This window comes from Vulpes lagopus, chromosome 18 (genome assembly GCF_018345385.1).
Source record: "Vulpes lagopus strain Blue_001 chromosome 18, ASM1834538v1, whole genome shotgun sequence".
Classification (NCBI taxonomy): Eukaryota; Metazoa; Chordata; class Mammalia; order Carnivora; family Canidae; genus Vulpes; species Vulpes lagopus.
The window spans coordinates 24294911-24319813 of NC_054841.1; the positions used below are offsets into that span (position 1 = coordinate 24294911).

A 24903-nucleotide genomic window follows, 5' to 3' on the forward strand; every position below is an offset into this window, starting at 1 on the left:
TCTCTTTCTTTCTCTTTCTCTCTCTCTCTCTCTCTCTCTCTCTGTCTGTCTCATGAATAAATAAATAAAAAATAAAAAAGAATGTAACTTAACAAATGGCATATTAGAACATTAGGAATACTAATGTGAAAGTGATATACCTGATTAATATGGTTAGAGAAAGAAACAAAGACCAAGAAATTAGTTAAGTAATAATAGCAACCAAAGGATTTTTTTTTGCAACCAAAGGATTTAAATAGATATTCCTCCAAAAAAGATATACAAATGGCCGGTAACACATGAAAAAATGTTCAACATCATTACCACCAGAGAAATGAAATCAGGGATCCCTGGGTGGCGCAGCGGTTTGGCGCCTGTCTTTGGCCCAGGGCGCGATCCTGGAGACCCGGGATCGAATCCCACATCAGGCTCCCGGCGCATGGAGCCTGCTTCTCCCTCTGCCTGTGTCTCTGCCTCTCTCTTTCTCTCTGTATGACTATCATAAATAAAAAATAAAAAAAAAAAATTTAAAAAAAAAAAAAAAAATGAAATCAAACCTACAATGACATATCACTTCATATACCCACTAGGATGTCTATAATCAAAAAGACAGATAATAAGTATTGGCAAGGATGTGGAGAAACTGGAACCCTCATACATGGCTAATGGAAACATAAACGGTGTAAATGCTTTGAAAAACTATTTGGAATTATTTCTCACAAAGTAAAACGTATTTATTACATGACCCAGTGACTCTACTCCTAGGTATATACTCAAGAGACCTGAGAACACAAACTTTCACAAAAACTTATACTCATAGCATTATTCATAATAGCTAAAAAGAAACAACCCAAACATTTATCATAAATGGATAAATAAATGTAGTATGTTCATACCTTCAATATTATTTTGCAACAAAAAGAAAATACTAATGCATGTTACAATATAAATGAACCTTGAAAATACGCTAAGTGTAAAAAGTCAGAAACAAAATGCCATACATTTTATGATTCCATTTATATAAGAGATCTAGAATAGGCAAATATACAGACAGGAAATAGATTAGTGGTTGCCTAGAGCTGAGGGTGGCTGGGGGACATGCGAAGTAGTCTAGATGTGGGGAGAGGGGAGAGGTTTCTGAAATTGACTGTGGTGGCAGCTGTACAACACTATGAACATACTAATGATCAGTGACCTTCTAAATGAATAAACCATGTGGTATGTGAATTATCTCTCAAGGCTGTTAATACAAAACAAAAAACAACAGCAACTGCTCAGACACCGATGTTTAATGGAGGAGGAAAAAAAAAACTTACAAAATACTCAAGAGCATCCTGAAAGAAAAATGTAATTTTTATACTTTAAACATTCTATTCATTCACTTATTAAGCAAATATTAACTCAACACCTAATATAAAACAGCCACTGAAGATCTTCTTGTTTTTATCTTGGGGGAAAAGTGTAGCGGTAGATCTTTTTAAGACTTACCAGTGATCTGAAGTTGTGATTTCATGGTCAGGCTACCCATTGAACCAAGCTGCAATCCACTACCAGACATACCACCAACAGGACGGCAAACCTGAACATGGAAAAGGAGACAGTGTAAACATCAAAAGATCCCATTTTAAAAATATGTATAGGGATGCCTGGTGGCTCAGCGATCAAGCATCTGCCTTTGGCTCAGGGCATGATCTTGGAGTCCCAGAATTGACTCCCACATTGGGCTCCCTGCATAGAGCCTGCTTTTCCCTCTGCCTATGTCTCTGCCTCTCTGTGTGTCTCTAATGAATAAATAACTAAAGTCTTTTAAAAATTAAACATTAAAATTAATATATGTATAGTGCTAACCAGGCAATTTCCAAGTCTCACTGAAACTACACAATAACAGTGGCCTTAACATTGCTAAATAATATTTTCAATTCTAGTACTCATCCTGTTTAACCTATCAGTAAAATGACATAGCTTATCATTCCTTTCTCCATGGTTTACTTTCTTCCCTTGAGCTCCCAAGACACATTCTCTAAGTTTACACATTACCTCACTGATTGTTCTTAGGTTTCTTTGACAATCTCTTCCATTTTCTCCCCTATCTTACTGCTGTAGTGCCTTAGGGCTTACTTAGCTCTCAGTTCCTCTCACCTGGTTTTAAATGTCATCTATATACCAGTGAGTCCCAACTTTGTATTTCTATCCCGGATTTCATTTTCTTTTTAAAGATTTTATTTATTTGACAGAGAGAGGAGCATAAGCAGGGAGAGCAGCAGACAGAGGGAGAGGGAGAAGCAGGCTCCCTGCTGAGCAGAGCTCAATGGAGGACTCCATCCCAGGACCTTGGGATCATGACTTGAGCCAATGGCAGATGCTTAACCAACTGAGCCACCCAGGCACCTCCAGACTTCATTCCTAAACTCCAAACAAGTTCACTTGGATATCTAAAAGACCCCCCAAACTTAACACATCAAACTGAACTCCTGATAACTCCATCCTTTCAGATGCTCAGGCTAAAAACCTTGAAGTCATCCTGCCTTTTTTATTTCCCTTCCTATCTACCAGCAATTCTGTAGTCTCTATTTGCAAAATATATTTAGAAGCCAAACATTTCTCACGAACTCTAATCATCAATCTGTTCAGAGTGGCCTCTGCCACTTTTTTCCCCCTGGATTATGCCTCCCTCTTAAATTACTGCAGTTATCAACAGGTCTCCCTGTTTCTACCTGGTGTCTAGCTTCAGTGCCTATTCTGAACACAATCAGGATGACTTTTAAAGTGTTCAAAACCTGGGGTGCCTGGTGGCTCAGTCAGTTAAGCATCTGCCTCTGGGGTCCTGGGATCAAGCTCCACACTGGGCTCCCTGCTCAGAGGAGGGAGTCTGCTTCTCCCCCACCCTCCTGTCCTCCACTTGCTCCTGCTCTCATTCTAATATAGAAATAAAATCTTTTAAAAATAAAAAAAAACAAAGTGCTCAAAACCCTGCAAAGGCTTCCCATTTTACTCAGAGTAAAAACATAGTTCCATCCAACGACCTTAAAAGACAACAGAAGATGCATACTATCCCTGATCCCAACTTCCTGATCTTACTTCAGTCTATTCTACTCTCCTAACCTACTCAGACACCTACCTCCTTGTTATTCTTCAAATAAGCTAGTACGTCCTAGTCTTAGAACTTTTGTTTTCCTTGTTCTCTTGACAATAATTCAATCTGTTCCACTTCCCTTGTCATTTTTTTCCTTCTACAGAATATATCACCTTCTGACATACTGAGTAATTTACTTGATAGTTATATTTATTGATTTCAACTCTCTGGGCTAAAATATAAACTCCATCTAAGTTAAGATCTTTGTTTTATCCACAGAAGCCCAAAACAATGCCTGACACATAGCAAACACTTAAATATCTGTTTGATGAAATAAATTTTTAAAGTGGCTTTTGAATTACACTAAATGAACAATTTTCTAAAGTATCTTCTTCAGTCATCAATTACAGAAAAAGTAATCCCCAAGTGGAAATAGCATCATTAATATAACAAGATTTTATAACAAAGTCAGATCATCTGGGCTTAATTCCTGTCTACAACATTTACTATACAATAATGTTTGAGCTATGTAACCTTTCTAGGTCCCAGTTTTCTATCAGAAAAATGAGGATAACACCACTGCTACCTCACAGTGTTGTTACAAAGATGAATGATTATGTATATTTAAAAATGCTCTATAGGAGCAGCCCGGGTGGCTCAGCAGTTTAGCACTGCTGTCAGCCCAGGGCATGATCCTGGAGACCCAGGATCGAGTCCCACGTCAGGCTCCCTGCATGGAGTCTGCTTCTCCCTCTGCCTGTCTCTCTCTCTCTCTCTCTCTCTCTCTCATGAATAAATAAAATCTTTTAAAAACAAAAAACAATTCTGGTACCTTCTCCAATCTGCCAAAATGAAATGGAACAATAGGGCCTACTGAGACCAACTCTATAAAATCCAATGTTTTATTGCTTAATTTATGAAATGCTCAATGCTAAAATTTTGACCTTCACTACAGCAACTAGGTCATTCTCTTTGGCCAAGGTGTGTGTGTGTGTGTGTGTGTGTGTGTGTGTGTGTGTTTGTATGTGTGTGTTTTATTTACATTGCACCATTTCAGGTGTTTTATAACCTACAATTTACTAAATGGGACCTTTTATTTTAAATAGGGAAGGCATGCACCATAAATAATGGTATTAGTTGTCACTCAAAACATAAAAGAAATGAACTATAACACAAAAGCCTTAACACAGTTTTGTACAGGATATTCTTCTGATTCAAAGTGCTTGTAAGGGATCCCTGGGTGGCGCAGCGGTTTGGCGCCTGCCTTTGGCTCAGGGCGCGATCCTGGAGACCCGGGATCGAATTCCACATCAGGCTCCCGGTGCATGGAGCCTGCTTCTCCCTCTGCCTGTGTCTCTGCCTCTCTCTCTCTCTCTCTCTCTCTGTATGACTATCAAAAAAAAAAAAAAAAAAAACAAAGTGCTTGTAATACAAAGGGCCCGCAAAGACATCATTACCACATTCTGTATAGTTATTTCCTTCTCACTACTCAAAAGACTGTATGCAACAGTACTTTGACATCAACACAAGTAAATCAAAAGACTGTAAGTAAAGTGCAATATCTGGGCACTGACTTTATTATGCATGATAAACTACTATTCTAGTTGCTGATCTGGATCAACAATTTATTACTGGAAAAATATCCTTTTTAACAATATGGTGTAGATGGGATCCCTGGGTGGCGCAGCGGTTTGGCGCCTGCCTTTGGCCCAGGGCGCGATCCTGGAGACCCGGGATCGAATTCCCACGTCGGGCTCCCGGTGCATGGAGCCTGCTTCTCCCTCTGCCTGTGTCTCTGGCTCTGTCTCTGCCTGTGTCTCTGGATCTGTCTCTCCTTCTATCTCTCAAGAATAAATAAATAAATAAAAAATATTTAAAAAAAAAAACAATATGGTGTAGATTATTCTAAATTAACATTAATTACAAAGTTGCAAAGAAAATAAATTTAAGATCTCTACAGAAATAAAGCATATTTTAGGGGTGCTTGGGTGGCTCAGCGGTTGAGCGTCTGTCTGTCTGCCTTTGGCTCAGGTCATGATCCTGGGGTCCTGGGATCCAGTCCCACATCAGGCTCTTCCCCTCAGGGAACTTGCTTCTCCCTCTGCCTATGTCTCTGCCGCTCTGTGTGTGTGTGTGTGTGTGTGTGTCATGAATAAACAAATAAAATCTTTAATAGGGGATCCCTGGGTGGCGCAGCGGTTTGGCGCCTGCCTTTGGCCCAGGGCGCGATCCTGGAGACCCGGGATCGAATCCCACATCAGGCTCCCGGTGCATGGAGCCTGCTTCTCCCTCTGCCTATGTCTCTGCCTCTCTCCCTTTCTCTCTCTGTGACTATCATAAATAAATAAAAAATTTAAAAAAAAAAATCTTTAATAAATAAATAAAATGTATTTTTAAGACTCAAATTAACTTCATATAGAAAAGATTTAAGAAAGTACAAACTGCCAACATTTTGAGGAACAGTGATTCCACATAATTATAGGGAATCCCCACTTTGGTAGAATGAGACACTCTGCAAAAACATGCTGATAATTTTAATAATTTAGGAACTTATACATATTACTTTTATATTATTTTAAATTAAGAAAAATAAAAATTACCATACATATAATAGTAAAAAAGAAAACCTAAAGAAACCACCTAAATATAAATTGGCAACCAGTTAAACCACATATTCATACCATAGAACAAAATACTATGCAACCATTAAAACAAATAACTTATTAATGACTGAAATACTGGGTTGCCTGGGCGGCTCAGCGGTTGAGCATCTGCCTTTGGCTCAGGGCGTGATCCCAAAATCCAGGATGGAGTCCCACATCAGATTCCCTGCATGGACCCTACTTCTCCCTCTGCCTATGTCTCTGCTTCTCTCTCTCTCTCTCTCTCTCTCTCTCATGAATGAATAAATAAAATCTTAAAAAAAAAAAAAAAGACTGAAATAAAGTATTCCAATATACAATATGGTGTTATTTTTGCAAACAGAAACACACTATATATTCCTATAAGTACATATAAATAAATGCAGAAAAGGTGTACATTCGAAACTGGTCACAGTGGTTACCTTTGCGGAGGAGTATATAAAGAAGGTAGTCATGGGGAACTTTGGTTTTATATGTATTGTTTGAAGTTTTTATTTATTTTTTTTTAATTTTTTATTTATTTATGATAGTCACAGAGAGAGAGAGAGGCAGAGACACAGGCGGAGGGAGAAGCAGGCTCCATGCACCGGGAGCCTGATGTGGGATTCGATCCCGGGTCTCCAGGATCGCGCCCTGGGCCAAAGGCAGGCGCCAAACCGCTGCGCCACCCAGGGATCCCTTGTTTGAAGTTTTTAAAAGAAAATATGTATCACAGATGATTTGTACAATTTTAAAAACAGGCAAGAGAGAGTAGATATAATGAGAATCTACACTTCAAGTTCCACCTTTTCCTCTGAGTTCCAGACTGAGGTTTCACTATTACTTATAACTGCTACCTACATAGCTAAAATGACTAAGTTTTGGGGCACCTGGGTGTTTCAGTCAGTTCAGCGTCTGCCTTGGGCTCAGGTCATGATCTCAGAGTCCCAGGATAATGCCCTGAATCAGGCTCCCTGCTCAGTGGGGAGTCTACTTCTCCCTCTGCCGCCCCTCACTCCACTCGTGCTTTCTCTCTCTCTTGCTTTCTCTCAAATAAATAAAATCTTTTAAAACAAAGTAAAAGGACTAGATTTTACACTCATCCTGGCCTCAACCGCACCACCATCCATCCAGTTACTCATGCCAAACATATGGACATTACCTTTCCCTCAATAAGTTCTAAAGAAAAAAAAAAATAAGTTCTAAAGATTCCACCTACAAAACACACACAACTATATAGTTACTTTACTCCTTCTCTTCTTAAGCATCCTAGTCCAACCCACAAACATCCATCCCTTCCTTGTAAACAAATTAATAGAAGTCATTAAACCGGTCTCCCTGCTTCTGCACTTGCTCCTAGTTCCTGCTCCCTCCCTGTCCCATCATTCTCCATACAGCAACTAGAGTACTCTTTTAAAAATAAATTAGGTCAGGACAACTGGGTGGCTCCACAGTTGAGCTCCTGCCTTCAGTCCAAGACACGATCCTGGAGTCCCAGGATCAAGTCCCGCATCAGGCTCCCGGCATGGAGCCTGCTTCTCCCTCTGCCTATGTCTCTGCCTCTCTGTGTGTCTCTCTTGTGAATAAATAAATAAAATCTTAAAAAAAAAAAAAAAAAAAAAAAGGCTAGGTCATGTTCTACTCCACTTAAAATAGGATCCAAACTCCTTCACCTGGCTTACAGATGCCCAAATCCATTCCACACAAGACTGATTCTGATTTTACCTCACATCATTCTCCCCTACACCCATTACAAATCTAGCTTTCTTTTTATTTCTGAAACAAATTTGGTCATTCCAGCCTTTATAGTCTTTGTATCTAACTGTTTCCTCTGCTGGGAATGCTTTTCCTTCTATCTTAAAATAGCCTTAGTGGCTCAGTCAGTTAAGCATCCGGCTCTTGATTTCCACTCAGGTCATATCCTGGGATCAAGCCCCACATGGCTAGTGGGGGAGTCGCTTGAGGATTCTTTCTCTCTCTGTCCATCTGTCCCTCCTCCAGCTTATGCACACATACACACTCTCAATCTCTCTCAAATAAAAAAATAAATCTATTTTAAAAATAGCTAACATCTTCTTTTATTCAGGCCTCAAGGTAAATATCACCTCAAAGAGAAGAGTCTGGACTTATCCAATCTAAAGTAGCCACCCTAGGATGCCTGGGTGGCTCAGTGGTTGAGCGGCTGCCTTTGGCTCAGGTCCTAATCCCAACGTCCTGGGATCAAGTCCCATATGAGGCTCCCTGCTCAGCAGGAAGCCTGCTTCTCCCTCTGCCTATGTCTCTACTCTCTCTGTGTCTCTCATGAATAAATGGATAGAATCTTTTAAAAGTATAAATAAATAAAGTAGTCATCCTATCACTTTCTATGACACTACTGAAAATGTTCTGGTTTGTTGACTCTAAAGTCCACAAAAGTAGGCAACTTGTCTCCTCTGTTAATTAGTACCTGGAATATTCTGGAAGTTTTTTTTTTTTTTTTTTAAGATTTATTTATTCATGAGAGAAGGGGGGGGAGGCAGAGACACAGGCAGAGGGAGAAGCAGGCTCCATGCAGCAAGTCCAATGTGGGTCTCAATCCCAGGACTCCAGCCAGGATCACGCCCTGGGTAAAAGCAGTCACTAAACCGCTGAGCCACCCAGGCATCCCTGGAAGTTTTTTAAATCCACAATTTCACCTGTCACAATACCTAGTATCAAAAAGACAAGAAATAACAAGTACTGGCAAGAATGTGTAAAAAGAGGAAACCTTTGTGCTCTGACAGTAAGAATGTAAATTAGTACAACCACTATGGAAAACAGGATGAAGGTTCTCAAAAAATTAAAAATACCATATAATCCAGTAATTCCACCACTGGGTATTTACCCAAGAAAACTGAAAACATTAATTCGAAAATATATATGCACCCTTATGTTTACTGCAGCATTATTTACAACAAATAAAATATGGAAACAGATAAAATATGGATAAAGATGTGGTATCCACACACATAATGGACTATGAGCCATTATAAATAGATAGATAGATAGATAGATAGATAGATTTTGCCGTTTTTAACAGCACGGATGATCCTAGAGGATATTATACTAAGAAAAATAAGTCAGAGAAAGACAAATATCATCTGATTTCACTTATATGTAGAATCTAAAACACAAAACAAACGAACAAAAAAAGCAGAAACAGGGATCCCTGGGTGGCCAGCGGTTTGGCGCCTGCCTTTGGCCCACGGCGCGATCCTGGAGACCCAGGATCGAATCCCACATCGGGCTCCCGGTGCATGGAGCCTGCTTCTCCCTCTGCCTGTGTCTCTGCCTCTCTCTCTCTCTCTGTGACTATCATTAAAAAAAAAAAAAAAAAAAAAAAAGTCCAAAGGCACCTGGCTGCTCAGTCAGTGGAGCATGATGACTCTTGATCTTGGGGGTGTGACTTCAAGCTCCACACTGGGTATAGAGATTACTTAAAATAAAGCCTTTTTAAAAATTAATCGAATTTTAAAATATATCAATAAATAGAGTTAGTAAGTCAGTCAGTCCAGGGGTGGATGGCTCAGTCTGTAGACCTGCTTGGGCAGTTGGTAGAGACTCTTGATCTCAAGGTTGTAAATTCGAGCCCCACACTGGGTGCAGAGATTACTTTAACATTTTAAAAAGTTTTGCCTCTTCCAGAATGTCAGGTAGGTGGAATCATACAACTTGGGAACTTTTCAGATTGGCTTCTTCCACTCAGCATTTACTAAATATTCCTCCGTACCTTTTCATGGCTTGACAATTCTTTTTTTTTTTTTTAATTGCTGAATAATATTCCATTGTGTGTTTGTAACCACAGTTTATCCATTCTCCTATTAAAGAACATTTTGTTTGCTTCCATTTTGGGGTAATTATAAAAAACGCGGCTATAAATATTCATGTACAGGTTATTTGTGGACTTAAGTTTTCAATTCAATTGAGTAAATATGTTAAACTGTTGGATAATGGTAAGCCCTATATTTCAGGGTTGTAAGAAACTGCCAAATGGTCTTCCAAAGTAGTTGTATCATTTTGCATTCCTACTAGGATTGGAGAATTCATGGGGCACCTGGGTAGCACAGTCAGCTAAATGTGTGCCTTTGGCTCAGATCATGATCTTGGGGTCCTGGAATCGAGCCCTGAGTTGGGCTCCTTGCTCAGTAGGGAATCTCCTTCTGCCTCCCCCTCTGCCTATCCCTCCTACTCCCCCATTCCCCCATACTCACTCTCTCTCAAATAAATAAAATCTTTAAACAACAACAAAAAAGAGCATTCCTATTGTTCCATATCTTCACCAGCATTTGGTATTACCAGCTTTTCAAAGTTTTATGAATCTAATAGACGTGCGGTGATATTTCACTGATGGTTTAATTTGCAATTCCCATGACATGATCTTGAATGTATTTTTTAACATAATTTTTCATATGCTTCATTTGGCATCTATGCATATCGTTTGGTAGGCTATCCAGATCTTTTGCTCACTTTTTACTTGTTTTCACATTATCACATTTTAAGAGTTCTTTATATATTTTAAAAACAAGTCCTTTACTATATGTGTGTTTTGCAAATATTTTCTCACAGCCTATGGCTTCTCTTTTCATTCTCTTAACAGTGTAAATGTTCTAAAATGTGGGTGTATATGGAGAATGGGGGTGGTTTCCTCACACCAAGCAGTTCTGATATCAGCTGGGTGTCCTACAACTTAAATTTGACAGTACCCACCCAGAGATAGTGTCAGATCCCACAGGTTAAGTGAGGAGTCCTACAAGCTCCTCCACCCCACTACAGATGCTAGTCCCAAGTCCAAGTTGTCTTGTTCTGACTAACCAGCTATAGATTGGAGGAACTAATGTCCACCGCCTTAGGTTTGATTAATTTGCTGTAGTGGCTCACAAAACTCATACATATTACTACTTCATAGATTACCAGTTTATTATAAAAGGATATCACTCAGTAACAGCCAGATGAAAGAAATGCATAGGGCAAGGTATGGGGAAAAGGTGTGAAGCTTCCAAGTCCTCAGGGAGCATACCACTCTCCCCAAATCTTCTTGTAATTCAGCAACCGGCAAGCTCTCGGAACCCCATCCTTTTAGACTTTTATGGAGGCTGTTACACAGGTGTGGCCAATTAAGCTACTAGCAACTGAACTCAGATCCCCCGCCCCTCTCTTCATTGGAAGGTAGGACTGAAAGGTCCCATTTCTAAGTGGTTGGCTCCTCAGGCACCTAGCTTCCATCCTTAAGACATCAATGAAGTCGTATCATTAACATAACAAAGGACATCTTAATCACTCTCAACAGGAAATTCAAAGTTTTAGGAGCTCTGTGTCAGGAACAGGGTTGAAAACCACGGACAGGCAGCCCCGGTGGTGCAGCGGTTTGGCGCTGCCTGCAGCCTGGGGTGTGATCCTGGAGATCCGGGATCGAGTCCCACATCAGGCTCCCTGCATGGAGCCTGCTTCTCCCTCTGCCTCTCTCTGTCTCTATGAATAAATAAAATCTTTAAAAAAAAAAAAAAAAAAAAGAAAAGAAAAGAAAACCAGGGACACCTGGGTGGCTCAGCGGTGGAGGTTTGACCCAGGGCGTGATCCTGGGGTCTGTCCCACATCGGGCTCTTGCAGAGAGCCTGTTTCTCTCTTTCTCTCTCTCTCATATGAATAAATAAATAAAATCTTTTAAAAACATACATATTTTTATTATAAAATCACAATATCACATTGTGCCTTTTGTAAGGAAGGACATTTTATTTTAATAAAGTCTAATTTCTAAATTTTGTCTTTCATGGATTGTATCTTTGGTGTTATATCCAAAAACTCGTTGCCATCTCTTCAACAAATGGTGCTAGGACAACTGCACAACCATATGTAAAAAAATTAAGTTGGACCCCTACAAAGAACTGTGATTGTATGTTTTGAACTGTCTGGAAGTTACATGAAGGACTGGCTCAAGAACTTCTCTTGCTTTTGACTTCCTTACCTGGGAGCTTCCTTGGGGCTGAGTTCGCTACCCAGGCAGTTTGTCAAAAAATTTAAAAGTAAATGTATTAAACCCCGCCACCTGCGGCAAAGGATAATAGGTGGAGTACACAATAGATATATTGAAAAGACTGGAAAGGAAGAGACTAGAGAACAAGACATTTGAAGGAATGAGGGCTTTGAAAAACTCTGGGTATTCTGTTAAATCTAGAAGTCCAAGTACAGGAGAAGATCCTGGCTCTTAACTCTGACTGACCTTCAGGCTCCATCCAATCAGGAAGTAAAGGCTAATACCGTTTTAAACTGCCCAACACAGCCAATCTGAAAACATGGTAGTGTAGGGGGGAAAGGAGGGGAAGGCTGGTTTCAAGTTTTGTTGTTGTTGTTGTTTTAATATTTTATTTATTTATTCAAGAGAGAAAGAGAGAGAGAGAGAGAGGCAGAGACACAGGCAGAGAGAGAATCAGGCCCCTTGCTGGGAGCCCGATGTGGGACTCAATCCCAGCACTCGAGGACCGCGCAGTGGGCCAAAGGCAGGAGCCAAACCGCTGAGCCACCCAGGGATCCCCTGGTTTCAAGTTTTTAAGGATATCAGTCAAATCACTACCTGACCACTAAACTAACAGAATACAGACTTCAGTGGCCATACATGATAAAGAATACAGACTACACAAAATTAGTTTGGAATTCATCAAATAAGCAAAGAACCACAATAAGCAGCAATAAGAAACCATGAAGGGGGGGGTGAGGGGCCTGGGTGGCTCAGTCAAAAGCATCAAACTTTTTTTTTTTTTTTAAGATTTTATTTATTTGTGAAAGACACACACAGAGAAGGGCAGAGACACAGACAGATGGAGAAGCAGGCTCCCTGCAGGGAGGACCCCAGGACCCCCGGGATCACGCCCTGGACCAAAGGCAGACACTCAACCGCTCAACGGCTGGGCCACCTGGGCGTCCCCGGTTAAGCATCAAACTTACTCCTGAGATTCAGCCCTGCATCCTGGCTGCCTGCTCAGCAGAGTCCGCTTGAGATTCTCTCTACTCTCCCTCTGCCCCTCCCTATGTGTGTGTGCTCTAGCTCTCTCAAATAAATAAATAAATCTTAAAAAAAGAAAGAAACCATGAAATGGGAAAAGAATTTGATATCCAGAGTTGCTGCACTATGAATTCAAAATGTTCGGTTTTTCATACTAGCAAACCAAATTCAATAGCACTTAATACACAATGACCAAGTGAAATTCATTACTGGGTTGCAAGGATGGATCAACATACAAAAATTGGTGTGTTATACATTAAAAGAACTAAGGCTAAAAATCACATGATCATCACAATTGATGTAAAACAAAAGCATTTGAAAAAATTCAATGAGTCTTTCATGATAAAAACTGTCAAACTAGGAATAAAGAAAATTAACAAAATGAAGAGTACATATGAAAAGCCCACAACTAATATCATACTCGATGAAAAACTGAAAACTTGTCCTCCAATACTAGGAAGAAGACAAAATACCAACTCCCACCACTTTTATTTAACATAGTACTTTAAGTCCTAGCCAAGGCAACCGGCCAGGAAAAAAAATAAATACGACAATCCCATTTACAATAGCACCAAAAGGAATAAAATACTTAGGAATCAACTTAACAAAAGAGATGAAAACTACAAAACTCTGCTGAAAGAAAATAAAGAAGCAAGGTACCGGGGTCACTTAGTTGGTTAAGCATCTGCCTTTGGCTCAGGTCATGATGGGGGACTCCCAGGATTCTGGTATGGAGTCTCGAATCAAGCTCCCTGCTCTCTTGCACAAGTTCTTTCATTCAAATAAACAAATGAAATCTTTTGTTTAAATTAATTAATTAAAGAAGCCACAGGGGCACATGAGTGGCACAGTGGTTGAGCATCTGCCTTTGGCTCAGTTAGTGATCCCAGAGTCCTACGATCAAGTCTTGCATCAGCCTCCCCGCGGGGAGCCTGTTTCTCCCTCTGCCTATGTCTCGGACTCTCTCTCTGTGTCTCTCATAAATAAATAAATGAAATCTTAAACACACACACACACACACACACACACACACACAAATACATGGAAAGCGATCCATATTCATGGTTTGTAAGATTTACAGATTCAGTGCAATCCCATTCAAAATCCCAATGGCAGGATGCCTGGTTGGCTCATTGGTTGAGCATCTGCCTTTGGCTCAGGGCATGATCCTGGAGTCCCGGGATAGAGTCCCACATCGGGCTCCCTGCATGGAGCCTGCTTCTCCCTCTGCCTCTATCTCTGCGCCTCTGTGTGTGTGTCTCATGAATAAATAAATAAACTCTTTAAAAAAATCCAAAAAATAAATTAAATTAAATTTAAAATTCCCAATGGCTTTTTTTAAATAAGATTTTGTTTATTTATTCATGAGACACACAGAGAAAGAGAGAGAGAGGCAGAGACACAGGCAGAGGGAGAAGCAGGCTCCATGAAGGGACCCCGATGTAGGACTCAATCTTGAGACTCCAGGATCATGCCCTGGACCAAAGGCAGGCGCTAGACTGCTGAGCCACCCAGGCGTCCCTCAATGGCATTTTTTTAAAGAAAAAACAACCCTAAAGTTCAAATAGAACTAGATATAACACCAAAAACAAAACGAAACTGGATATAAATTAAAAGCAACAATTTTGTACTTCAAAACCATCATTAAGAAGCGAGAAGCCAAGGGGATCCTGTGGCTCAGAGATTTCGGGCCTGCCTTCTGCCCTGAGTGTGATCCTAGAGTACCGGGATCAAATCCCACATCAGGCTCCCTGCATGGAGCCTATTTCTCCCTGCCTGTGTCTCTGCCTCTCTCTCTGTTTGTCTCTCATGAATAAATAAATAAAATCTTTAAAAAAAAAAAAAAAAAAACGAAGTGAGAAGCCAGGCTCAGTCAGTTAAGACTCTGGTGATTTCAGCTCAGGTCATGATCTCATAGGTGGTGAGATCAAGCCCTTCTCATTGGGACCGGGTAGAGAATCCCAGCTCGACAAAGAATCTGCTTGGGATTCGCTCTCTCCCTCTCCCTCTGCCTCTCCCTCCAGTTGCTTGCACACCTCTCTCACAAATAAACAAACAAATCTTAAAAAAAAAAAAAAAAAAAAAAAAGCAAGAAGCCAACCCACAAAATGCAGGATAATTTTTGTAAATCATACATATCTGACAAAAGTTTTTAAACATATGAAGGAAAAAAAAATTAAAAAAAAAAAAAAGGGATCCCTGGGTGGCGCAGCGGTTTGGCGCCTGCCTTTGGCCCAGGGCGCGATCCTGGAGACCCGGGATCGAGTCCCACGTCAGGCTCCCGGTGTATGGAGCCTGCTTCTCCCTCTGCCTGTGTCTCTGCCTCTCTCTCTCTCTGTATGACTATCGTAAATAAATAATAAAAAAAAAAATTTTTTTTAAATAATAAACATATGAAGAACTCTCAAAAAAGACGTTCAGTTCAACGACTGAAAAACTGGCAAAATACCTAAGTACACATTTCTCCAAAGATACACAAATGGCCAAAAAACACATGAAAACATACTCAACATCATTAATCATCACAGACATACAAACCAAAATCAAAATAACACTTCATACTTACTAGGATGGCTATAATTAATATGACCAATAACTAGTACTGATAAGGGGTACCTGGGTGGTTCAGTGGTTGAGCGTTAGCCTTAGGCTCAAGTCGTGATCCCAGAGTCCTGGGATAGAGTCCCGCATCAGGCTCCTCACAGGAAGCCTGCTTCTCCCTCCGCCTTTACTCTGTCTCTCTCTGTGTCTCTCATGAATAAATAAAATCTTTAAAAACAAACAAACAAAAAAAAACAGTATTGATGAGGATATACAAAATTAGAATCTTCGTACAATGCTAATGGGAATGTAAAATGCTGCAGCTGCGATGGAACAGTTTTGTGGTTCCTCAAAAAAGTAAAACACTGAATTACCCCATTACAGCAATTCTTCTCTAGGTATATACCAAGAGAAGAGAAATGAAAACACACAAAAACCTGAACATGAATGTTCGCAGCAATATTATTCATAAGAGTCAGAAAACACAAACAACCCAAATGTCCATGTCCATCAAACAATGAACAGATTTTTTCAATGTGGTATATTCATACAATGGAATATTATTCAGCAATAAAAAGAAATAAAGCACTGATAAAATCTGTACCATAGACAAACCCTGAAAATACTATGCTAAGTGTAAGAAGCCAGTCTCAAAGGACTAGATATTATATGATTCTATTTACATGAAATGTCGAGTAAACTAAGCCACAGACATAGTAAGTAGATTATTGATTGCCTAGGGCTGAGCAGATGTGGGATTTGGGATGAGAGCTAAGAGACACAGAGATTCCTTTTTGGGGTAATTATTAGGTTTCAAAATTGATTGTTGAGGAGCACCTGGGTGGTTCAGTTAAAGCATTTGCCTTCGGGTCAGGTCACGATCTCAGGGTCCTCTGATGGAATCCCACATTGGGCTCCCTGCTCAGCAGAGAATCGGCTTCTTTCTCTGCCCCTCACCCTCTCTCTCTGCTTCTCCCTCTTCCCCTTACCCCACTCATGCTCTCACTTTCTCTCAAATAAATGAATACAATCTTTTTTATTTTTAAAGATTTTATTTATTTATTCATGGGAGACACAGAGAGAGGCGGAGACACAGGCAGAGGGGAGAAGCAGGCTCCATGCAGGGAGCCTGACGTGGGACTCAATCCAGGGTCTCCAGGATCAGGCCCTGGGCTGAAGGTGGCACTAAACCACTGAACCACCCAGGCTGCCCAAAGACAAGGATTCTTTTTTTTTTCAAGACAAGGATTTTTTTTTTAATTACTTATTTATTTATGATAGTCACACACAGAGAGAGAGAAAGAGAGAGTGAGAGAGAGGCAGAGACATAGGCAGAGGGAGAAGCAGGCTCCATGCACCAGGAGCCCGACGTGGGATTCGATCCTGGGTCTCCAGGATCGCGCCCTGGGCCAAAGGCAGGCGCTAAACCGCTGCACCACCCAGGGATCCCAAGACAAGGATTCTTAAAGGAAGTTCTGCAATTTAAGATATAAAAATGACTAAGAAAGTGGTAAACATTAGGTAAACATAAAATACGTAAAAGAATGTTTAATTTGGGAATTTAAAAATATAAAACTAAAAAAATAAAATTAAAAATATAAAACTGGGGATCCCTGGGTGGTGCAGCGGTTTAGCGCCTGCCTTTGGCCCAGGGCGCGAGCCTGGAGACCCAGGATCGAATCCCACATCGGGCTCCCGGTGCATGGAGCCTGCTTCTCCCTCTCCATGTCTCTGCCTCTCTCTCTCTATCATAAATAAATAAAATTTTTTTAAAAAAATAAATAAATAAATAAAATAAAATAAAATAAAAATATAAAACTAAAATACTAAATAATAGCATTAAAATCTGGAATGGAGACAACTGGAGTTTAGTTTTAAGATCTTTCGATTGTTCAGCAAGGCAAAGATACCAATTAACTTTTGTGAAGTTAATATGCAAGTTAATTTCAAAGAGATGCAACAAAAATTTAAAAACAGCACAAAAAAAATAAAAATAAAAACAGAGCACATGGATTTCCAAACCAGTATAGAGAAAAAAGATCTGAGAGAAAAAAATATATGAATCTAAGAGAATGCAGGAAGTAAATAAAAAGAGAAAAAAATGAAATATGTAGAGAAAGGTCTTTTACAAAATGATAGATTACACATGCACATCTGAATTCCTTTTCAAATTCCCTCTAAACTCTAGCAAAAATAAAAAAAAATTTAAGATTTTATTCATTCATGAGAGTCACACACACACACACACACACACAGAGAGAGAGAGAGAGAGAGAGAGAGAGAGGCAAAGACACAAAGGGAGAAGCAGGTTCCATGCAGGGAGCCCGACATGGAACTCGATCCTGGGTCTCCAGGATCAGGCCCTGGGCTGAAGGTGGCGCTAAACTGCTGAGCCACCGGGCTGCCCAGCAAAAAAAAGTTTTAAACCCAAGAAGCAACTAGAGTAAATAAGGAAAATCAGAAGTAGAGACAACAAGCAAATAACTTTAGTAAGCTACAAATCTGACAGACCAATGCTAATTGACCACACACCGAAGAAAGTTGACTCCTATGTTGGTAATAGGGAAAAGCAGAGAACAAAGATGGTTTAAATTGTAGCATCTTCAACATAGGCACCAGGTAATTCTGGAAGTAGAGCATAATGTTAAGCAGGATTGTTTAAAAGCTACCTACCGAGAATATTGATTCCTAAATTCCCTATTTCACACCAGAAGGATCTGGTGTTTTTTTTCCCTCTGGAGAGGGTAAAGTAGAGCATCTCTGGAATGGGAGATGCCAGGCACAGTGGAAAGATGGACAACCATATCAAAAACAGGAGAATTAGGGGTGGCTCAATCAGTTAAGCATCTGCCTTAGGCTGGGGTCATTATCCCGGAGTCCAGGGGCTCAGGGTTCAGGATCCCTGCTCAGTGGGGAGCCTGCTTCTCCTTCTCCCTCTGATCCTCCCCCTGCTTGTGCTCCCTCTCATTCTCACTCACACTCTCCCTCAAATAAATAAAATCTTTAAAAAAACAGAATTAAAAGAACATATGCAAACAATGACAAAACTCTCATTCTCCTTTCCCACTTGGCTATAGCCCACTGTAGTTATTAAGACTTAACCAGGGATGCCTGGGTGGCTGAGCCGTTAAGCATCTGCCTTCGGCCCAGGGTGTGATCCTGGAGTCCAGGATCGAGTCCCACATCAGGCTCCCAGCATGGAGCCTGCCTATGTCTGTTCTCTGTATCTCTCATGAATAAGAGAAAAAAAAAAGTTTAATCAACCAGGCAGCAGATAGGAGGAGTCTTTTTATGAAGTTCGCCAACTTCATAAAAGGTTATCTACCAGATAACCCTATAGTGAGGTTCTCTATTAACAAGCTTCTCCTTCCTACATGCACACTCAGAACTCCCAGCCTGATTTTTAGTCTCCCATCCTTAAACAACAAATACTACACACCAAGCAATGTGAAAAGCTTCTATCATGAAGTGATGCCAAGGAAAAACAAAGAAAACTTTAAAAAATATATTAACATCCTCAGAGAGATGAAAAGATACTACATTCATGAAACAAAAATAGGATGCCATAAAAAAAAAAAAAAAAGAAATTTCAGAGAAGGAGGGAGGAATTAGCATGAAAGCTGTCCCCAAGAGGAACAGCCTACTTATGGAGACGGGATACATCAATTTGGTCAGCTTGGTAGTCTGAAATTGCAAGCTCTGCACATAGACTGTCAAAACACTAGAATAGGAATCAACTGATACCTGCTGCTGCCAGACTAACAAAATAATTTGGTTGCCAGAGCTTATAATTTTAGATAATCTTGCAACTTTAAACTATTTTTTAGTCCCTGTTGGACTAGCTAACATGTCCTAGTTTTCCTAGGAGACCTGACTACATAGTTTTCTACTCCTCATTTTCTTAAATATCTTTACACTTAAAATCCTGTTACCTAAGAAACCTTGCAATTTGAGAAAGATTAACTAATATAATTTCCAAATACATTAAAGAAGAAATATAGATTCTGAATGACAAATGTGATCAATGTCACCTAATTAATAATCATACAATATTTAAGTAAGCAGTATCACATTCATTTTGGTTATTAGATAACAAAATGTCTTCAATCTGATGCTCTGAAATAGGAATTTTTCTGTAAAGGGCCAGGGAGTAACCATTTTAAATTTTGTGATCCATGTGATCTGTTACAACTACACAAGTACTTGTAGTGTGACAATTGCTATTAGACAACACATAAAATGAATGAATGAGACTTTATTCCAGAAAAACTATTCACATAAACTTCCTGAAGTCCAGATTCCTTCAAGCATGGGCCAATTTGTTAACCCCCTGCCCTCAAGCATCAAAGTGAAAAAACTAGATACCATTTAAGAAACACCCTATAAGGGGCACTTGGGTAGCTCAGTTAGTTGAGGTTTTGGTTCAGGTCATGATCTCATGGATCATGAGACTGAGCTCTGTGTCTGACTCAGAGCTTAGCAGGGAGTCTGCTTGAGATTCTTGCCCTCTGCTCCTTCCTCTCCTCATTTGCATGTATGAGTGCTCTCTAAAAAGTCTTAAAAAAAAACACTCTACACACATCACGTTACACCTGAAAACTGGGAAATATGGAAGGGGCAATATTCCTTGAGACATTATAATAAAACAGTTGGATATGAGTGGATAATCTCATAATCATTTTACATTCTTCTCTTTATCCACATCACTACTCCCTTCATTTTGTTCTCCTTATAGTATCCTACTAATTTCAACATTTCTCCTTGTCTAACCCCACTCTGTCCATACAGTGTTGTCAAAAGGATTTTTAAGATGAATTCTCTACACCTCTAAAGATCCTCACATTGCCTATTCTTTTTTTTAAACTTGCCTATTCTTTTAACTCACCTTCCACTCTCATATTTACCCCATGTTTCAGCCATACAGAATTATTTATCCTATTCCAACAATCTGTTTAATACTTCTGTGATTTACTTCTCCTGTTTCTTCTGTTCAAAATGTAGGGATCCCTGGGTGGCGCAACGGTTTGGCGCCTGCCTTTGGCCCAGGGCGCGATCCTGGAGACCCGGGATCGAATCCCACATCAGGCTCCCGGTGCATGGAGCCTGCTTCTTCCTCAGCCTGTGTCTCTGCCTCTCTCTCTCTCTCTCTGTGACTATCATAAATAAAAAAATAAAAAATAAAAAAAAAAATAAAAAAAAAAACAAAATGTACTCTGCTCCTTCCTTAACTCTTCTTATCCGTCAACATTCTTCCCAAGCATTTCATCTGGTAGCCTTCCCTCAATTCTGAAGCAGATACAATGAATTTCTTCTCTTTAACTGTACTGCATGTATTCCAGGAGATTATAACATGGCAATTAAATGTGCAGGCTTTGGAGTCAGGCTGATCTACATCCACAAATCATCACTGGTATTTACCGTGCAAACATGAACAAATTATTAATCTCTGAGCCATGGGGATCCCTGGGTGGCTCAGCGGTTTAGCGCCTGCCTTTGGCCCAGGGCATGATCCTGGAGTCCCGGGATCAAGTCCCACATCGGGCTCCCGGCATGGAGCCTGCTTTTCCCTCCTCCTGTGTCTCTGCCTCTCTCTCTCTGTCTATGATAAATAAATAAATAAATAAATAAATAAATAAATAAATAAATAAATAAATAAACAAACAAACAAACAAACAAACAAATCTTTAAAAAATAATAATATGGGCAGCCCCGGTGGCTCAGCGGTTTAGTGCCGCCTTCAGCCCAGGGTCTGATCCTGGAGACCCGGGATCGAGTCCCATGTCGGGCTCCCTGCATGGAGCCTGCTTCTCCCTCTGCCTGTGTCTCTGCCACTCTCTCTCTCTGTCTCTCTCTCTCTCTGTCTCATGAATAAATAAATAAAATCTTAAAATAATAATAATAATAATAATAATAATAATCTCTGAGCCATGCCTTCTTCATCCATAAAATAGGGATCATTTTATAGTAGTTTTGTCTTAAAGACTGAGATAATAGGGGCAGCCCCAGTGGCTCAGTGTTTTAGTGCCTGCCTTCAGCCTGGGGCCTGATCCTGGAGACCCGGGATCGAGTCCCGTATCGGGCTCCCTACATGGAGCCTGCTTCTCCCTCTGTCTCTGCCTCTCTCTCTTTCTATCATGAATAAATAAATAAAATCCTAAAAAATAAAAAAAGATTGAGATAATACCTGTAAAGTGCTATAGACAGTTTTAAACTTAACAAGTGTTCAATAGCTCTGTCCCTTATCTGTTTGCAAATCTATCTCCTCTTTCAAACTGTTTTCTTGAGATCAGGGGCCATTCATCTTTACAATGCTACAGCTGGACACAATGCCTGAAGCACCTTAAGAGTAAGGCCTTCAAAAATCTGTTGAATCAATCAATCAATATGTAATATTTATGATACTCAAGGTGAACTTTTCTCTAACATCTCAGAAGAACTTAAATTTAGGATATCTTTCTTACTAAACACTAAAAAGTGTAAAAACATCTATTACAATTCAAAGGACTCAGTACTGTCCAACACTTCTCCAAATAAATGGGAGTACTAGTAACCTGTAAAAAAGAGCCTCTACTTATAAATAAATGGTTACAAAGGGTATTTGTTTTTGTTTATGTATATATACATATATATACTTCTATATATGTATATCCTTATATATAACAATAGAAAGGGGGGATCCCTGGGTGGCGCAGCGGTTTAGCGCCTGCCTTTGGCCCAGGGCGCGATCCTGGAGACCTGGGATCGAGTCCCACGTCAGGCTCCCGGTGCATGGAGCCTGCTTCTCCCTCTGCCTGTGTCTCTGTCTCTCTCTCTATCATAAATAAATAAAAATTAAAAAAAAAAAAAAACAATAGAAAGGCAATCAATGAATACATGCTACAGAAAGTTTCCCATCATAACAGTAAAAACCACAGATTTCATAGATTTACAGGGGCGCCTCAGTGGCTCAGTTAAGTAAAGCATCTGATTCCTTGATTTCAGCTCAGGTTTTGATCTCAGGGTTGTGAGTTCAAGTCACCCATGGAGCTTACTTAAAAAAACAAAGTGACTGGCACCTGGGTGGCTCAGTTGGTTGGGTATCTGCCTTTGACTCGGGTCATGATTTCTAGATCCTGGGATTGAGCCCCACATTGAGCTCCCTGTTCTGCGGGAAGCCTGCTTCTCTCCCCCTCTATTCCCTCTCTCAGTGCCCCTGGTGGTATGCTCCCTCTCAAGCATATAAAAAAAAGATTAAATTAAATTTAAAAATGAAAAACAAAAAAACCCATAGATTTACAAAGATAAGAAGGCCTGCTCTTCTAGAATTCAAAATATGAGGAAAAGCCAAATATAAATAATTAGAATTATAGGAAACTGACACTGTGTTCTCAATATGTGCAAGTAACATGAGTAAGGAAATACAGGCTGTAGTAATTACTTCTGACTTTGTAGGGAGGAAGAATTCAAACAAGATGCCACAGAAGAGAAACACTTGTGGGTGAAAAGGATAATAATAGGAAGAGAACAGGAGATCTGCCTAAATTTAGTCAACAAACAAGGCACAAAGGGGGAAATGAGACAATACAAAAATAATGGACTTCAAAAATCAATACACTGGGCACCAAGGCCCAGCTCTGTTGTTATAAATATTAGAAAGAAACAAAACTTGTAATTCACAAGCAATGTGAATGTCTTCCTAGAAAACCCAAAGCCTCCACATAAGACAACTAAGAATAACCTAGAAAACTGACCAGTATCATGGACAAAGTGAAAAGCAAAAAACCTTTAAGTGAAAATAGTAAAAAAAAAAAATTTATCTCAAAAGCCAACTACTTTTGGGTGACTATACAAATTTGAGAACATAAAACACATTCATAACACAGCAACACAAAGAGAAAAACACACCACCACTTAGGGTGGCATCCCTAGAATTCAGATGGAATTAAAAAAGAAAGAATATATAAAAGATTTTAATGCTTGGCTAATTATAAGTCTAGAAGCTACAGTAGCTAGTCTCAAAAATGTGTTTTCCCCCCACCCCAAATCCTAACCTCCTGCTATTCAAAACTCTTATATAATTCCCCTGACAGTAACACAAGGTAGGCCTATATAACCAACAGCATATGGTGGAAATAACAGTGTACTATATCCAAAGCTAGGTCATAAAAGGCATTACAAATGTTTGCCTTGATCCCTGGGATTGCTTGTTCTGGGAGAAGTCAGCTACCATACTATGTAGACATCCAAGTGGTCCTACGGAGATGGCCAGGTAAAAAGGAAATGAAGCCTCCCACCAAAAACCAGCATCAATTTGCTAAAGATGAGGGAGCCACCTTGGAAGCAGATATTCCAGTCCCAGTTAAGGCTAAAATGATTGCAGCCTGTTATCTAATTACAACATCAAGAGAGACCTTAAGCCACAACTGCTCAGCCAAGCTGCTCCCAAATTTCTCACCCGAAGAAAACGCAGAAGATAGTAAGTTATTATTTTAAGCCACTGAATTTTGGGATAATGTACTGTATAGCAATAAAACACTAACAGAGAAGCTAAGGTATAATTCTGGCTAAGTACTAGGGTAAAGTAAGATCTCTGCTCTAAATTACATGAATAAGAAAACTTACACTGAAGTACCAACCTAACATGCTTAGAACCTATACTGAAGTTCTTACAAATAGAGGATGTATACTTATTTTACATTTGGTAATGATTGATTTCGTAAAAGATAAAACAAACGGTAAGATAAATTATGGGAGAGTGATCATTTTTCAACCAAATTAGGGTGGTTTTGATTGTGAACAGGGACTAGATGAAATGTTATGTCAACAGGAATAAACCAGACCTATACTAGACAAGCCATGACATAAAGCCACCCTAATTATGGATGATATGCATGGAAATGTAAACTACTAAAATAAGGTGGTATTAAAAAAAAGTATTAAATTCAGGAGGCTGCAAAAACCACAACCATCATCATAATAAAAAGTTACTAGTCTGGACAGCTAAGTGGCTCAATCAGTTAAGCATCCGACTTGATTTTGGTTCAGGTCATGCTCTCAGAGTTGTGATCCCTGTATCAGTTCTGTGCTGGGCATGGAGCCTGCCTAAGATTCTCTCCCCCCAACCCCCGCCGTGTCTTTCATGAATAAATAAATAAAATATTTTTAAAAAATTTTCAGGGGATCCCAGGGTGGCTCAGCGGTTTAGCGCCTGCCTTTGGCCCAGGGCGTGATCCTGGAGTCCTGGGATAGAGTCCCGGGTCAGGCTCCCTGCATGGAGCCTGCTTCTCCGTCTGCCTGTGTCTCTGCCTCTCTCTCTCTCTCTCTCTCTCTCTCTCTGTCTCTCATGAATAAATAAATAAAATATATTTTTTTTAATTTTTAAAAAAATATTCTCTTTCCCCTTTTCCCTCTGCCCCTCCCACCCTAAGAAAAAAAAAACTACTTTGGGGGCACCTGGCTGGCTCAGTGGAGCATGTGACTCTTGATCTCAGGATTTTGAGTTTGAGATCCACGTTGGGTATAGAGACTACTTAAAGCTAAAATCTTGGGATGCCCGGGTGGCTCAGTGCTTAAGCATCTGTCTTCGCCTCAGGGTGTGATCCTAGGGCCTGGGATCAAGTCCCACATCATGCTCCTTGCAGGGAGACTGCTTTTCCTCTGGCTGTGTCTCTACCTCTCTCTCTGTATGTCTCTCA

General features: G+C 40.0%; 1 protein-coding gene across 6 annotated transcripts in view; it reads right to left on the minus strand.

Moving 5' to 3' along the window:
• Positions 1-24903, minus strand: part of ITCH (itchy E3 ubiquitin protein ligase) — a 156752-nt gene that overhangs the window by 101893 nt on the left and 29956 nt on the right. For 5 of the 6 annotated variants that reach the window (XM_041732262.1, XM_041732259.1, XM_041732264.1 and 2 more), the window contains one exon: positions 1468-1558. In XM_041732262.1, coding sequence (XP_041588196.1) covers positions 1468-1537 — 70 coding nt within the window. In that variant the 5' untranslated portion in view covers positions 1538-1558. Of the gene's footprint in view, positions 1-1467; positions 1559-15304; positions 15332-24903 lie in introns of those variants that run through there. The other variant, XM_041732263.1, reaches the window with a different exon arrangement.